An 18,567-nucleotide genomic window follows, 5' to 3' on the forward strand; every position below is an offset into this window, starting at 1 on the left:
GAATTCCTCTGGGAAATTCTCCATCACTCCCAAATCTATAGACTCCAACAAGTAAAGCATGGGGCCACAATCATTAAATATCTGGCCCATTTTATTGAAAAAGTGGGCCCTTTGTGGTGCAGCTGGGCCACGGAATAGATGGGGAGATGATTTGGGTGAACCACTCACTGATGGTGAATGGGTTAGGATTCGAGCACACGCAAAGGTGTCCAAGAACGCACGTTTTCTGTGGATACAATATAAATGTCTCATGCGTGTATATATTACTCCTGTAGTGGTTGCCAAAATGGCTCCAGGGTTGAACTCTCATTGTTGGAGATGTAGGAGGGAGGTGGGACCATATTTGCACATGTTTTGGGGTTGTGATGGGGTTCATACATTCTGGGAGTGAGGGATAGGTAAAATGGGTGAACTCACTGGAATACCAGCTCAGACTACAATTCGCCAATTCCTTTTGGGTTTACTTCTGAGCTAAAGAGGGAAAACATAAATGCTTATCAGGGTCCTATGACTGGGGTTGGTCCAAACTAAACGTGCCCTCACTATGGCTTGGAAGAATCCGAGGGGGGAGGAGGCCTAGGTATGGTAGCTGGATCAGAGATGTCAGAAAGTGGACTACATTGGAATTGGATATTGCTGTTAGGCTCAGTGGAGTGAAGGGGGAGGTTGCAGATTATGGTGTTTGGCACTAGGTTTGGGATATGCTTCAAACCTTGTTTGACCTTAGACCCCCTGAAGCTGGCGTGTGTTGTGTTTGCAGTCTGGGCTGCAAGCAGGGGCTACCTGACTGAGGTAGCAGACTGTAAATTGTAAGTGGGGAATGCATATGGCTAATTTGTATCAGACTCTCCATATGTATATCCTGGGCATGTGGGCGGTGAGAAGAGTGTGGCTTGCCAGGGGGTTTAGCCTTCATTTGGAAAGTGAGATGTTATGTTTATTTTCTGTATGATTTGTTTAAATATTATTGTAAAGTGGATATTGTGGAATTACCTGTTGATGTGGGATGTGTGGCTCGATGCAGGAGTGGTGGGGTGAAGATGTCCACGTACCGGACCTAATTGCCCTATACGGCTACTGGCTCCAGATGTCTGGGGTATTGTACTTTGAAACTCAAGTTGCCTACTGTATGGAACGTGGCCATGTTTTGACTTTTCATTGATGTTCTTATGTACTATGTTTCAAAATAGCAAACACAAACAACATGTTAAAAAATTGGGCTCTACAACAAGCTTTCTGCGAAGAGGCTGAAGCCAAGGAAGCTAGGGTGATGATGCCCAAAGGTCAGAGCTATCCAGTATTGGTGGAGTAGTCTTAAGGGATGCCGCTTGTTAGGGAGAATTCTCTGTTTAGGCTGAATTTCCTAACCTAGTGAGTCCCCCAGCAGCTTTGCTGGATTTTTGGGGTTTATTTTTTTTTCTCCTGCCAAGAGTGGGACTCTTTTACCCTCACTCTGGGACATGGTTTGAGTGTGTTTCTTTGAATCTAGATATGTTTAATGGGCTATGGGGTCTTTTACTTCATAGGGCTTCATGTGTTTTTGTGGTGTGTGTTACACAGCACCCTCAGTGCAGTGACACAGGGGTGTCATAGTGACCCCCCCAGTATAGACTCCATACCCTGGGACTGACTACTGTCTCCCAGGGCATGTAAAGTCACCATTGACTTTACTAGTCTTAAATTCTGAACAGAACCAGTACAAACCATCATATTGTGGACGTACTGGCTGGGGCAATTCGATTGCCCCAGGGTCTGTTAGTCGAGGGGGCACGTCTCCGTCCCCCCTGATCGAGTTCTGGCTGGTGGCAGTGGATACTACTTTTTATATTCAACCGCGAATATTTTCCTATGGGATTTCCCATTGTTTTAGGCTACTATCTTTGTTTAATTATTTACGGTAGCCTCGAACATACCGCCGGTTTATTTAATTAATATTAATTCTCCGGTTGGTATTTTTTGCCAAAACTTGATTCTAAAATGGCGTTTGTGTTCTCTTCTGTGACTCAAACCCAAGTCGAGCCCTTTGTTCCACTTTTTGGCGGGCTTCTCCACAGAAGCCCTCCAAAGTGGTGCCACTCTTTCTGGGGTACTTAGGGGGGGGTGGAGGGGAATTTAGGCACCCTGGACTGAGTTGCCTAGGCAACTCAAGTCGCACTCCATCCTGATTGGCCAAAGTGGTGAGCCGTCCGGCTCACCACTTAGCATGTTTAATTGACAGCTAGGCTGAGTGAATGGGGGTTTTCTGCATAAAAGCAGGGCTTTGGGGACTGGAACTTCAGAAGTCGCCACAGGACCTAAGAATCCGACGAGGGAGAAGCTGAGCCGACCTGCCACGACACCACCACCGGTGGAGCCCTGCTGGACTGCCTCACCACTTTTCCCAACGACAGAGGAGATCTCCCGCCGGAGAGTCTTCTTCCTTTGACTGGTGGGGATAACCAGTTTCACCGTCTTTTCGCTTTCCTGACGTACCTCGTGGCCGCCTTGCCCGTGCCAAGCACCCCGGCAACCGGGATACCACGTTTTACCATGACCGCGAAACAAAGGTACCACCTTTAACCGGAAAACTCAGCGGCTGGTTTCTGCCCTGGTAGTGCAACGACCTTCATCTTTCCTCCAAGTCGAGATCTTCTCTTCCCCTGGACGACGACGCAACTTGCACCCACTACCAGGAACAACTGCCACCGCTGGAGGATCGTTCCCACTTAAGGTACCGTGTCCCGCCTGGCTTCCCTTGCTACCGACTGTACGGGGTAGAATTAGCCCCCGGCTTTCGAACCTGGGTTAGCCTGGGACACCCTGGCTAAACTTTCCTAAGCCTCTCTCAACTCTTTTTGAACCCTCTGCAAGACTTTCTAAGCCTAGTGTAACTGTGTGATCTTGGGCGCATTTGTGCTCTGCTCTCTCTAAGAGTGGGCCCAGCCTTTGGACTTTGGCTCACCAGTGACTTTTGCTCTTCTGCCTTGCTAATAGTGTTCCTGAATCTTAGAGTGGTGTACCTTTCCATATTCTGTCTTTTTTCCCTCCCTTTCTCATAAACTTATTGGAGTGCAATCTAGTTAAGCGCTCACCTCTGTATGAAAATAAGTGGTGTTTTACTGTGACTTATCTAATAAGGAAAAGGGGTGTATATATTACAATAGTAACTCTGTTTAGAATATTTTACAATAAGAGTGCTGGAGTGTTTCAAACCGTGTGTTTTTAAAATAAATAATTATATACTTTGATACCAGAGCTCTGGTCAGTGTTTGCTTGTATTGTTGTATCTGAGTGCCTATTGTGTATACTTTGCATACTGCCTAACTCTTCTTGAGGGAAGTCTGACTGCTCAGCCACAGCTACCAGGTAAATCTGGGAGGTGCAGACTGCTACAAAGTGGGTTTACTGCCAACACCTGTAGTCTTAAATCTTTTGCAGTGGTCCCTAAGGGAACTGCACAGGTTTCTGCCTAACAGCGCTGGACCCAAGCCAGCAGGTGTGCAGATGGAGGAGGTGCTCCTACTGTGTGCTTGCTTCACCACAGGTGCTGGGAGTGAAGCAGCTGGCACCGGAACTTTCACCAAGATGTCTGACATATGTTGCCTGTAGGGGATGCATGGTATCAAACAGTGAAGACAGACACAAGTGATCACAGTTCAAGGGTGTTTATTGAAATTCAATGGGTTGGTTAAATGCCTACCTAGCCCTAATTCTAAGGATGGGAGCAAGCTACGACCATCAAATAATAACAACACAGTCCTAGTGGAGCCTGAGTCGTGTGTCAAAATAAAAGTGCCTATACTAATAAACCCATTGCCAATCCTTAATGGTGTGGGGCAACAATGTATACAAAAAGAAAAGTGTTCAAGAAATGATATGTCAGGATAGTTGAGCAGTTGGCTTCCCTTGCCCACATTTTCAGCACATTCGAGCTTTGCACACACTCTTGCTACTCTGCCACGAGGATACAGATCAAAGCATAGGTTTCAGGGCCTTCTGCCAAAGTCTCTTTTCCTGTAACAGTCTCTTATTGCAGAGGGCCTGTCGTAACAAACGAGCACCAAAGTTCCTTTCTTATGAGGATTTTCACATTCGAGTCTACTGTTCACCATGGGTCTCCATCGATCAGGCTCGGCCCCCCTTTTCAAACACAATGTTGAAAATTGGTCTCCCTAGATCGGGGTCGGACCACGGATCTCCTTCCTTGGGCCTCGGATCCCTTATGCACAATGTTCACACTTGGTCTCCCTTGTTCGGGCTCAGACCATATAATCTCATTTTATACACTTTCATCTTTGTATCAAATATCGATGACTTTCGATTGTGCGATGGATTTTTGCTTAAACCATCGCAGGACCACTTCGATTCACTTCATCTCTCATTCTCCTTCTTTTACTCACTTGTTGGCTGGATACCTCACAGAGACCTTCGATTGAGCACACATGCAGTGCCGCACCTATTGCATCTTTCTTTGTTAAAGTTCAAACATCCATCAGCAATTAAGCTTTCCTCGCGTCTTTAATCACACGCGTTACCAATCTTCGTTCTTGCAGCTTGCAACCTTGACTTCAACACAGACCGGTCTTGCATCTGTCTCCCCAACTCACCGGCTGTGTTGATCTCTCTGGCACAACTTTGATCTAGGAACCAAGGAAGGTACCACCGCGGCTGCTGCTCCTCCCCGACTCGGTCAGCCATACAGGAGGGCCCTGGGTATCTCAGACACACAATGCAGGATTCTTCAGTCTGGTTTCCTGGCCTTACGCTTTTTAATCTGAAGGATACTGGAAAGTAACTGTTTCCCACTGGGAAAGGTCACGGGTATCTCCCGCCTTGCGCACCCTTCTTGGTTTTGAGTCTTTTTCCCTCGTTCAGTTGCCGTCGGAAAATACTGTTCCTTTGTGTGCTTTGCCTCGCTCAGAGTGTGCTCTCATGCTCCGCCTTTTATCTGTGTGGGGAAGTTTTAAGGAAGTCAGGTGTGAGTGGTTACCAGTAATTGCCTGACCTTGCTTGAACATAGTAGTGGGACATGTCAGGTACAATGCTTAGGTGTCAGTCTGTTTTCTCACAGAGCAGGTTGTCTGTGTGAAAGTGTTTGTGAAGGCAAAGGGGTTGGGGGGGCAGAGGCAGAGTTCCTAAATATCCTACCGGGTAGGATGGGGTAAAGGTGTTACAGGGAAGGGGATACTGCATCTCGCCATCAGGTTACCCACACCCAGACGACCCCTCACCCAGGTGATCCTCCCGCATTGGTCCACCCCGAGGGTCTAGATCAAAAGGCGATGGCTGTGCCCTGGCCACCTGTGAGAGAGGTCTTCAGGGACTAGCTGGTGAGACTCCCTCTGGTTTCTCACATACCTGAATACCTCCCGCTACTCCAACTTAAAAGACCCAGTGGGATACTTTTAAGTGTGGTGATTCTCCTGGAGAATCTTCATCGTCCCTATAATGGAGTCACTTCCATCTGTGGGATGAGGAGGGAAAAAGGCATCCAGGAATTTTGCTAGGCTCTCTTGTGGTGCTGCTTTTTTTCTTTCCAGTCTCTTTCATGTGAGTAGGAATATACTCTAAGCGTGTTCTCACTGAAGTAGCGTTCCACGCCCACCTCATCTTAATACTGGGCCTTTTTAGAAGAGGGCTTTGAAGTAGTAAACTTGGACGACGTGTATTTTCGTTCCTTGTAAAGGAAGGTGTAAAAGTTAGTGGTTAGTTCCCCTCCCAGAGAGCTTTCCCTAGCATGGACTGGAATGAACTGCAGTCCTCTGTATCGACAGACCATGCAGGGGTCCATGATGAACAGCTGCCTTGAGCAGTTCTTAAAGGACCCGAACCCACCCTGGGATTTGGAATGATGCAGTTAAGGTTTGAAAAATTGTATTGGTGGGCCTGAGCAGTACATTGCATGGAATGCCAATGGCTTCATATACACTGCCCCTGACATCACTTCTGGCATCTTTGGTGCACACTTGTCTATTTCTGAAGGCAGCTGGCGTGTGTAAAATATCTTTCGGCTGTAAAGGATTCTGTGGAAGGAAGGAATCCATTAGAAATACTGAACTCAGCCACATATGCGCCCACTTACATCACCCACATGTTGGATGGCGCTCTATAAAATAATTCTGTTGCTTTTCAAATTTCAACTGCTTGTTTTCAAATCTGTTTGCTTGCCCCCCGTCCCCCACCCACCGCTGAATCTGGCTGAGACTATCTCCAGCTATTCTCCACTCTGCAGCCTCTGCTGTAACAACCTGCTTAATCTCGCTGTTCCCCTGCCCATCCTGCGTATCCTCCAACTACCACTCCATCACCCTCCACCACTGGAACTCACTACCACCCACCCTTTTTAACAGCAGCATCCTCATCCATTCATTTAAATCCACCCTGAAGCTCTTCCTCTCGAGTCTGTGTGAAAAAAACATACATATTCTGATACTTCACTGCCTCTCCTTGTTACCCGGTCCTCTGAACCTTTGAAGGACATTCTCCTTTTATGTATCCATTCTCTTATAGGATTACTGCCTGTCTTGTCACGTCCATGGTGTATACATAATGTATTATGTGGCATCAACCATCAGTTGCTCATTACTTTTCCTCTATTGCAAGGCACCAGCTACAATATTGCTCCAACAACTATTGTGAAAGCTGTGTTTCTGGATAGAACACAGTTTCTCTCAAAATAAAATATAGTACAGTAGGATACCAAAACTGGCCAAAGGTTGTGATCTCAACAGCTTCACCGAAGGGATATGTCACTGGAGGAGGTGTTAGTTTTGAGGTCTGCGGGACCTCCAGCAGCATAGGAGTCACAGTAAAGTACAACTCCATTTGTAAAATTGGCCCAAAGAATAATCCTGGTGAAGGCTGCGGTTGGGTATTTGTCCTTGCAACACTGTCAAAGGATCAACAGGTGACTCTCCAGCAGATACTTCAGCTGGAAATAGTAATCTTGGAATACTTGCGTGTCAACTGGGGAGGTGGTCTTGTAAGGGCATGGGACCTTCATTTGTATTCTCTCTAGGACTGGGAATGGGTCCCACTCAAAGCTATGCTCAGAGACCAAGTCCAATGGGGATGCCTTTAAGGCTGACAAAGTCGTGCCTGGAAGATGATGGCTCATTTCTGGTCCATCTTTTCCAGTTTCAAAACAAGAGCCAGCACCTGTCAAGGTGTCAGAGGTGACAGACAACGTGCACCACCAGAGATATGGGACATGGAATGATTCCCACTACCTCTATAGGGTATGCTGAACACCTTTTCAGTCCATTCACTGTCAGCTTTTGGGGACTTCATCTGACAAGAACCACATACATCAATCAGTGTTGTGATTCCCCCGCCCCCCAACCCTCTCCGCCTCTCCCATGTACCAAACCATGCTTGGTTTAGAACTAACAGAGATAATGGCCAATCACAATATTTTTAAGACTAACAACGAAACCCTTAGGGAAGAAATATAAACTGATTTAGTAAAACATTCAGTAGTAAATTCCCACACCAGTATGTGGGACACTGAAAATGGAATTGAGGCATGGGGGCCTGTATGCTTTCGTATATGTACTAACTATTTCATATTCAAATAAGGGGGCACCCATGATGGCCTGACAGAGCCAGAGGTGGAGTTGCACCTTTGTCCCCAACCACACCAATCTCTGACAATTAAAAGATTGTGTCAAGTCTGTGCCTAAAACGATTTCGAAAGATCAGAACTCTGTGGGAGGAAAGCATCAATTAAGATCCTTACGATAGGCCAAGTATTTTACAAGCACTGAAGTCTTCAGAGATGGAGATAAAAATAAGTGCATAAACAATTCTGCACAAAGTTTCGGAATTAGGTTCCAGGGTTAACTAGTACAAAAATTGAAAACAGAGGAATTAGGGCTAGGCATACCAAGATAGGCTTGTGACTGAGTGATAATTAGGACTATCCTTCCAAGCAGCATGGACATTCCAGCTTATGCCAAGGGTCTACAAGATGCATCTGGAGTGACATTATGGAGCTGGGGGCAGTCCACTATTTTATGAAAAAATAAGTCAGATATTTGTACTTTCTTTTCTTTCAACTTTATACGGAAATGAATCCATACAAGTTACAAAAACATAAAAATATAGAGTGTACAAATACATTAAAACACAGATGCACTTGTTATATACAGGTTAAGACAGACAACCAACCACTAAGAAATCCTATTCTTTAAAAACATTGCACCAATTTCAGGAGATACCCTATTCTGCTTGACGCGCTGCCCAAAAATGTTGAACCTGCAAAATCAACACCTGGCGACCTTGCACTTTTACATACATATTCCTCCCCCAACAATGTTTAGCAGACAAGGACTTATATTAATTTTACATAAGTTATCATACTGATGACATATAAAGAGGAAGTGCTGTGGTGCTTCCCTCATAGATAGACAAAGGGGTCACATTGCAGAAAGTTTTATTATTCCATTTTGCTTGCACAGTTGCTAATGGAAGATTTGCCAACCACATTCTCATTATTAGGGATCACTTTAGGGGATCATCTTCCAAGCAAAGATACTGTGTCATCATAAAGGAGCCCTTGCATGTTAAATACTCATACCTCATAGATACATTCAGGCATTTAGTTATATATTCATCCCACTTACACTGTTCAAACGTCTCCAAGACAATCTTTTTGTGGGAAGCTTTAATAGTTTCTCGGTAAGACCAGAGCTCATCCAGGTCCAGTCTAAACAGCAATTCTTTTTTCTGACAAAACCACGTGATCACATTAACATCCTTGTGGGCCAATACGTCTTTTACAAATTCACAGAACTGTGCAAGGAAATCCCGACCAAATCCAGACCCAAAATAAAATTGGCTTAAGAGCGACTACATCCGAAAATACACAAGGAGACGACTTCCAGATGAAGGGGACTGTTTGGGGAGCAGATCAGCAAACGTATTAACCTTTTTAAAAATGTATTCTTAGTCGTTACCAAGGTGTTAGCATTAGACAAACTCCACAATTCGGCTCCATATAGAGCACTTGCCAACACCTGGTCTTTGTAGATCTCAACAGCTGGAACCACTGCATTACATTTTGCTCTCCCTGCAAAGGCTCAGATGCCAGTTGCATCAGCCTTCGCTACTTGGGGACTCAATTTTCCATCACTCGAGAATTTAAACCTGATATAATCAAAACTCTTGACCTCTTCGATCCAGGCCACATTTATATCCAGGACAGTCTTGGTCCAAGGCCCTCAGAACTTCCCGCACTTCATATATTTTTTTTTAGGGCATTCAAACTCCAAACCCTTAACTTGGCAAAGATCGACAAAGTCTGTAACCTATTGCTTGAAACCCTTTAGGGTACGAGATACAAGGACAACGTCATCAGCAAAGAACAAACTCCCTACTCTTTCACCAGCCAGCAGGGGAGTGTTTCAGGTGTTCATTGGGACATTTTCAAGAAAGCCATCAAAAAAGCAATGGTGCCAACGTGCAACCTTGTGTGACTCCCTTCTCAACTCCGAAGTTGCTTGTGGTCTCACCCCCCGGGCTCCTTCTGACCCCGACAATAGAGTCTGCATACAAATCTAAGATTGTCTTCAATGAATTTAGAAGGACCCCTTTGTCCCGCAGTACTGTCCACAATGCTAAAAGTGGGGTGCTGTCGAAGGCAGCCTTTAGGTCTACAAATGAAAAGTACAGGTTGCCCTCAGATAGTTTGAAATAATTATCATGGATTAAGTTTAATCTCAGTATCTGATCAAGTGTACTAAGCCCCTCTACAAAACCAACTTGAAAGTGACTCAGTGCTTTCTGTTCAAGGACACAATCTTCCAACCTTGCTTGCAAAATGTTCCTGTACATTTTGCTTCTAAGACAAAGTAAAGAAATTGGTTGATAGATTACGGGAACCCCTCAGTCTCTTTTTTTTAAATATCGGAACAATTTCTGCGAGACTCCATAAGCTTGGTTTCGAGCCAGTCCTCCAAACAGTGGTAAACCATGTATGCAGGAAAGGTACCCAAACTTCTGGTTTATCTTCATACAGATCTGCTAGCATATAATCTGGCCCTGACCATGAAAGTTCTGCCTGTTCTCATTGTATAACACAGAAAATGGTCAAACTAAATTATTTCAGGAATAGCTGCCTGAAAGGGGTTATATGCTGAGCACCACCAATCCACGATACAATCCTCCAGAATTCCTTGCTGTTATTATTGGCTTGGGAGTTTTTAAGGAAATTCCACAAGACCAGAAAATATAGTTCTTTTTTCTTCCCCAACATTACCTTATACTCTTTTCTCTGGGTTCTAAATCCACTTCCACTCCCTGTTGTTCTAGCCTTTAGTGCACCCAAGAGCCTTGATTCTGCAGCCCTGCAGTCCTTATCATACAACCCCTCTCTTTGCATTTTCCAAAGATAGACACATTTCTATTGTTGGGCTCGAAAATTGTGATATTGGATATTGTTACTAACATCAACAGTTCTACCGATCATCTAAATGTCATCACTTTATCTACATTAGTTGCTGTGCAATAACGCAGTCGTGTAACTGGCATTACTAAAATAGCTATATGAATAAATAAGAGCTCATTTTATTCTTAAATTAAGCCATTAAATTTCTTAAACAAAAGGTGGGCATTGACTCTGAATGGAGCATCTGTAATAACGTCAGAGGTTGGGTTTCTAGTGAATACCAAATTTTGCATGTGTTGTGCGGAATATCAAAGAAAGCATTATATATCTATTGAGCACATATTTAAATTAGTGTACATCTTTGTAAAAGGTGGATTACCTGCATGAACATCTGAATTCCATTGTTGATGTAGTATTTGGCTCGGTCAAAATCGTCCTGCAAAATGTACAACAGGCTGAGCTCTTGGCTGTAGTGAGTTTCCAAAAGTGCTTTTTGTTGCTCAATCTTCATGGAATTGTCTATAAAAGTCAGCAATGTTTGGTCATTATCTCCATGGAGCAGCAGCTTTGCTTTGCTGCGCATCATATATGGGAGATAGGTCTCCTAAAGAAAAAGAACATGGGTATTTGAGTCACATTTAAGAAGGCCAAATGCTTTTTTCCCACATGATCAAACTCTTGTCCGAGGTTTTCACATCACTGTCAGAAGCTCTCAAAAAAGTAGAATAGACACTTGCAATCAGCGCAAAGGGGTAAATAGGAAGAGGGGTTAGTAGTAGACTTACAAAGAATTGTGCTTCTCTGTTTTCCCTAAAAGCATATTTTGGGGGGCATGCATCAGTAAATGTGCAAGAAAATTCCAGAAACAGGGTACAACAAAGAGTGCGAGTGGCCAGCAAAGGAAGATCATGGACATCGGAGTAGGTTTCATTTGAGAAGATACGATGGGCAGAGTGTGGGGGTGGGGGGGCAAATATATTCAATATAATCATGTGTCTGTTTTGTGATGGTACAGAAGACAATGAGCATATTCCAAGGAGAAGTTTCAGGAGTGGGGGTAAACCACATTCATTTATGAACAATGGCTAAACATCCATTTTTGTAAAACGAATGCAGAAGGAAAAAGAATAAGGCACACATTAAATCTAACCAGAAATTGATTCTTGGTTGAGAATGCTAGATGGCATAAATGATATGGCTTATTGCACAGACTCGCAGATGAAAAGATGGAGAACGGGAATAGGCGGTGGCGGCCAGATACTATCCTACCATGTGTACATGCAGTTCCCTCCACAGGCCTATCCGTTACTATTGTGACTGCCTTTCCACAGCAGGAGAGACCACAGCACAGAGGCTACACCCTCTGCTCATGTCTACACAACCAGACAACCACAGTAAGGAGGAGAAGAAATTATCAGCATGTCAAGCAAAAGAACAGACCAAACTGGAGCTAAAACGAATCGCAAGTCAAACAAACAGGAAAGGAGGAGGGGGCGTGGCCAGCACGCAACAGCTGAGGAGCTGAAGCTTTGGAGCTCCGGCCCCAAGCCACATATCCATCCGTATATCCTCCGCCTAGACTTCATTGAGAAAGTTTATTATAGCTGCTGAACGGCCCTGAGCACTGGGAGCACAAGCTGTGTGCTGCACAAGGCAAAATATGTCCTGTGCAAGCCCCAAGGGAAGAAGCCACCACTAGGGGAGGTGCAGAGAAGTCAACCCGCAAGATGACTGCCATCACCGTGGCGAGAAACGGCTGAATCCAGGAGGGGACGCAGTGGTCTAACGTGGACGACCAAGCGGCCTGGGAGTAACGGCGGACAAGCAGGCAGTGAGGAATACAGCGCCTCACGCAGCGGAGGTCTGGGCATCAAGCCCGAGGACTGCACCAGGCGCAACCTGCGGTGCCACTGGAACATCGAGAGCGGTGAGAAAGGCAGTGATGACGGTCCATGTCCTTGCGCAGGAGAAGAAGGCGCGTGGAATGGGACGAAAGGAAGCAAGGCGTGAGGTTCGCGAGGATTGGTGTGGCGGTGGAAGGGAAGGAGGACCGCCCTGAGAAAACACCTGCCGCCGCGCTGCAGCCGAGGGAGTGGAAGATATCAGTGCGGCTGCGGTGAGAGGCTTGACAGCGGGAGATCTGCCCAGCGAGTGAAGCGGGGAGGAAGACGGCTGAACGTGGCCACGAAAACCAGCAACAACCTAGACAAAAAGGTGAGGAGGTGTGGGGGCCCCCGCCGGCTGCTACCCCGTATCTTCAAAACACAGGGAGGAAGATCCACGTTATAAGGCTCGCTGTACAGGCACAAAGCGAGCCCGGTCCCCAAAAAACAAGAAAAGAAAGGAAAGGAAACAGAGAGGGCACCAGAAAGAGCACACAGACAGACACAGAGAGCCCCGGACAGGGGACGAGCTCAGCAAGTTGGGGAACGGCTGAGGGGCCCGCCCGGGCCCGCCCGCCCACATATAGCATGCACCACACTTAGAATTATGAACCCTAGCTTGCGTCGCATCTAGATAGAAATGTGACTGTTAGCATGTACCGGACCTAGATGGAATCCCACAATTGCAAGGACAGCAATGCCAACTAACCAACCAACTAACAACTCCATCCCTCTACAGACACCTCTCAAACTATAACCAAACACAACCACAAGCCTTAAACGCAGCAATCCGCACAAACTTCACAACAATGCAACAACAAAACAAACCACACATAGCCTTGCACAACAGCACACGACGACTACGGACCATAAAACACCCCAAGCCCGGCCGACGGAACCACCGGGCTGAGGCTGCCAACAGCACATCACTGCTCTCTTGCACTTTTCCAGCTTATTCCTACTAACCCACCCCCCCTCCTCCCCTTTTCAGAGCCGCCAGAGCGCCAGGGGACCACTTCGGTGGTGATAGTGCGCGGTACAAATGACCTTTAACATTAACATTAACATTAACATATAGACTCCAAAGCGGGCCATGAGAAAGAAGGGAATACCCACCCACCGGAGGAAAAGGGGGAGTGAATGATAGCTGGCACAGCCGCAAGGAACACAACAAAGGCATAGGAGGAGACAAACAAGTGCACCAGACTGCGCGGGAGCAGAGGCAGTCATTTAGCCACCACAATCAGAAAAACAGGATCCAAGGGAGAGCTGTGGAAAGTGGTGGATCATTGTAATAGACATTGTCCAAGGAGCAGAGAGCTCCCGTCAGGAGCAGGGAGCGAAGAAGGTGGTCATATCCACAGGATATAAAAAGTCACTACATCTATCACGTAACAGAGGCGGGGAGGACACCGATCGGCCCACAACAATAGAGGACTGGTGCTGCATCTCACAGATAGAAGAGAACAAGGGACACAACAGCAAGGCGACGCACAACATCTCCACCTGAAAATACCGAACATAGGGGCTGCTCACACACCAAGGCAGGGGAAAGTCCCTAGCACTACCGCGATGGGGAAGCACCAACAGAAGATAGACCACTTTGCGGCTTCACAGCAAAAAACGACGAAAGCTCCGATTGTAGAGGAAGAAGAGGCCACCGGACAGATAATGGAAAAAAGCGAAAGTGTCACGCTGGAACTAGGGCTGATGGCAGCCATCCAGGAATCCCGCACATCACTGGAAGGGAAGAGACAGGAAGTAGGGACGGATGTGTCTCTACTGCGGGCTGACCTGCGCAAAACCAGCAAGAGGGTGACGGAGGTGGAACAGCGTGTAAGCATGGTGGAGGACGACCTAACAATGCTCAAGAGCAAGGTGCGAGGGCTCATCGGAGGAATACAGGGGCTAGAAATGAGGGCGGAGGACGCGGAGGGGCGCTCCGCTGCTATAATATATGTCTGGTAGGGGTCCCGGAAATTCAAGAGAGACCTAGCACAGAACTATACATGGAAAAGCTGATCCTGGAGACCTTGCGCCTAAAAGGCCTATCGAAATTCTTTAAAATTGAGAAAACGCATCGAGTGCCAGGAAGACCGCCACCGCCAGAGGGACAGCCCAGGGCGATAATCGCCAAAGTGTTGAACTTCAGAGATAGAGATACAGTACTCCAGGTGGCGCGAAAAGCATGATTTATCGAGATGGATGACGCCAGAGTACTGATTTTCCTGGACTTTACATAGGAGGTGCAGAAGCAGATGAGTTACTTTTACTCCGTCCGTCGCGGACTGAGGAAGCTGCTACATGACGATCTTCCCGGCAGAACTGAAAATAATGGACGGTAGACGCTCCCATATATTCACTTCCCTGAAAGACGCTTGGGAATGGTTGGAGGGAAAGGGCCCTACACAAGCATCGCAGGACCCGGATGACCAGCAACGGAAGGAAAAGGGCAACCCCCAGGATCTGAACCTGAGGAAACAGGGCATTGGGGACTTTGGGAGCCGAGCCCAATGCCGCGAGAGGGCAAGAAAAGAACTGATGATTACTGCGGGGAAAGGTGACCGAAGTCTGTAGAAGTGGCTGGGGCGGGAGATCCTTCCAGCCCACCCCTGAATCGGGACCCTTCCAACACAGCACGCAAGGGATGTAAGTTGGAGGTTTTTCCTGATTGTTAAAGGTTGAAGGGAATGTAGGGGGGTGGGGAGGGAGAGGGAGTTGGGGAATTGAGGTGGACACAGGTGGGGAGAATGGAGGAGGAGGGAGTGGAAGAATTGAAGGGGGGGCGGAAGGGGCAGGGAGTTGGGGAGTTATAGGGGTTGGGGAATTAGGGGACAGTAGTTACTTGTTGAACGTTGATGAATATATGGGCTTCAGTGCTCCTTGGAACCGAAATGACGGTCATAAAGGGAGATGGATACAGATTCGTGGCATGTCTGACGGGATGAGGTATCAATACCGACAAAGGTGGGACCCGCCTTAAAATAGGCACATGGAACGTGCAGGTGTTGGGGAGCAGAGGGAAAAGAGTCAGAGTGGGCTAGTATTTGAAAAGGCAAGGGGTCCTTGGCTCTACTCCAGGAGACACATCTACAGGGAGGGGAGCAAGGAACTGGAAACCAAATGGGGGGGGGGGGAGATATTTGGCTCCTCATATTCTACCTACTCACCGGGCGTATTCATCTGGATGGCCGAGGGGATACCCATACAGGTTGAGCGCACAATAGGAGACACAGAGGGAAGGACGATAGCGTTAGTGGGCCACGGGGAGGGGCAAGAGATCTGTGTGTTGAACTCTTACAGTCCGAACACGAATGACAAATCCTACTTCCCTATAGTGATGGAACTCACAAGCGGCAAACTGGCGGGACTATATCTCTTGGGGGGGAGATTTCAGTTGCGCAATTGACCCGGAAATTAGACCGCACAGGGAAAGGGGGAACCACAAAATCACAAGGGAAGCATTGAAACAGGTGATAGAGGCGATGGATATGGTGGACCTGTGGAGGGAAACCCACGGGACAGAGAGCGGGTACTCCTTTCATTCGGGGATCCATGGGTCATTTTATCAAATTGATTACTTATTTGTGGGGAGAGGGAGTTTCCACCAATGTCATGACCCGAAATACCTAGACAGGGCATTGTTGGACCATTCGCCACTAATCACTGAGATTGAAGGGGCTTACACCCGACCAGATATGAGGCTGTAGCACATGGGACAAGGGCTTTTGAGGGATACAGCCAATACACAGACCCTAAGAGAGCCAATTACAACGTTCTTCGAGATTAATCAAGGGTCGGTGGGGGATATAGGAATACAATGGAAGGCATTCAAGGTGACAATTAGGGGGGGTTTGCATGTCCCAGATAGTGGGCGTTAGAAGAACTCTGGAAGGTACCATTAAGCGCCTGGAGGGCGGGATAAGGTAACTGGAAGTGGATCAAGAGGGGGGCTGCAAAGTGGGGGAAGCACGAGCAGAAAAACTTAACTCACCCAGGGGTGCTTTGAACTCATTGGAACAGTTCGACAAGGGGACGTACACAACCAAGATCTATGGGGAAGGGGATAAGGTGAGATGGCTATTAGCTTGGCTTATAAAAAGGGAAACACCTGGGGGAGCAATCACGCAAATACGGGACCCTGAGGGAGAATTGGTGTAATCGCAGCAGGGAATAAATGGGGTCTTTCAAAGGTATTACCCGCAATTGTACAAGTCCGATGAGAAATACTCAGACCAAGATGCTGCAGACGTACTGGAGCTAGTAGACATGCCAAGGCTAAGCGAGGAGGACAGGGAAGGCTTGAATATCCCCACAGAAGAAGGGGAGATTCGGGAGGCAATTAAATCTGTACAGGCCAACAATGCACCAGGGAGTGACGGCTCCCGGTGGAATTTTATGGGACGTTCGCAGACATTTTGGTTCCCCAACTGAAACGTGTGTATGATCACGCACTACGTCAGGGGATTCTCCCAGAGTCGATGAGGGAAGCAATAATCACGGTCCTCTTTAAAAAAAGGGGGGGATCCACAACAGTGCACCTCATATAGCCCAATATCTTTGCTAAATATAGATACAAAAATGTTGGGGAAAGTGATTGCAAATAGGCTGGCGAGAGTGGTGCCGGCATTAATACCCCCGGACCAATGTGGGTTTGTGGGGGGTCGGGACACCGGGATGAATTTACAAGGGTGCACCATGTTATGGACCGGGTTAAACATTTGCGGAGGGAACTGGCACTGATATCGATTGATGCAGTCAAGGCCTTTGATTCCCTGCAATGGCTATGGTTGTTCAAGGTGCTGGAGGCATGTGGTCTAGGCAAGGGGATGCTAAATTGGATTAGATTACTATAACGCCCCCACTGCCAGGAATAAGACAGGGGGTTGGGTCACAGGAAGTTGTTGTCTGGAAAGAGGTACGCGCCAGGGATGCCCGGTCTCCTCCATTTTATTTGCCATGGCACTGGAGCCGCTGCCAAGATATTTCCGGTCTTACCTATCAGAACTGTACATACAGGCAGGCGGGCTGCTACACAATATCTTGCTCTATGCGCAGGATATGCTGCTCTTCATATATAACCGAATAGATAATATCCCAGTGATAATAGAAATACTAGGTAACTTCCAGAGGCTCTCGGGGTTCCAGGTAAAAAAAGAAAAGTCTCTAGTCTTTCCACTGGCGGGTCTGAAGGACAGAAGGGGAGAGAGGAGTATGCACGGAGACCTCCGTTGGGAATGGGAATCCTTTAAGTACCTGGGCATCCAGATTTACTACAAGATAGAGGAGACCTTTGTCCACAATACAGGGAGGGCTCTCTCAGGGATAGGGGACGCGGTGACATTCTGGAAGAAACTGCCTTTATCCCTGATGGGGAGGATCACACTTTGCAAAATGGTGGTCCTCCCACGTTTCCTATATTATTTCATGAATATACCATACACAGTGAAAAAGGTATTCTTTAAGATGTTAGAAAAGTTGCTGGGGGAACTTTTGTGGAATATGGGGCATACCAGAGTGGCTATGCGGACGCTACACCGCAAGAGAGAGGAAGGGGGCCTTAATATGCCAGATTTTGAAATATATTTTACCGCAGCGCAACTGCAAGCAACAGCGCGATGGCAGACGGGGTCAGAAGGGGAACAAGCAGGTTTAGTGGGGGAGTTACAGCGAGGCAGACAGGGAGTGGAACTACTCTGGGGCCCTATAGGAGGGAAGGGAGACTGTTAGGCAGAATCCTGTGCAGTTCCCTTAGGGAACACTGCAAAAAGATTAAGACTACAGGAGTAAGCAGTAAACCCAATTGGTAGCAGTCTGCACCACCCAGATTTACCTGGTAGCTGTGGCTGAGCAGTCAGACTTCTTTGTATCAAAAGTATAGAGTTATTTATTTAAAACACACTTTAGGCAATACACTATCACTCTAAATCAAAAGCAAGTTAAAACACAGTCGGATAAAGTATACACACCTCCCTTAATAACTATTAGACAAGTCAGAGTTCAAACACCACTATTTGTTAAGACAGATTTGAGCGCTTAACTAAGATGGCACTCAAATAGTTTGGTTAGAGGGAGAGAAAAAAGCAGAGCATAAGAATAATACAGTTCCAACACTTTTTAAGAGTCAGAGCAAGGGAATAAAGGCAGAATATACTGTAGAGCCAAAGTTCATAGGCCAGGCCCACTTTAAATGGAGCAAAGCGAAATGTGCCCAGGATCACACAGTTTAAGTTGCACTAAAAGTCTTTGCAGAGTGTTCAAAAGAGGTTGGTTTAGTTCAAGAAACAAAGTTAGAAGGTCTGGGGCCAACCCAGTATA

At 46.8% G+C, this 18,567-nt stretch overlaps 1 protein-coding gene across 1 annotated transcript in view; it reads right to left on the reverse strand.

The window, feature by feature from the left end:
* PRKDC (protein kinase, DNA-activated, catalytic subunit) overlaps positions 1-18,567 on the reverse strand; it is a 3,362,625-nt gene that overhangs the window by 868,437 nt on the left and 2,475,621 nt on the right. The window contains exon 66 of the mRNA XM_069621025.1: positions 10,746-10,970. Within this exon, the coding sequence (XP_069477126.1) occupies positions 10,746-10,970 (225 nt within the window). The remainder of the gene's footprint in view (positions 1-10,745; positions 10,971-18,567) is intronic.

The sequence above is a fragment of the Ambystoma mexicanum genome, chromosome 5q (assembly GCF_040938575.1).
Source record: "Ambystoma mexicanum isolate Mex_15411 chromosome 5q, UKY_AmexF1_1, whole genome shotgun sequence".
NCBI lineage: Eukaryota > Metazoa > Chordata > Amphibia > Caudata > Ambystomatidae > Ambystoma > Ambystoma mexicanum.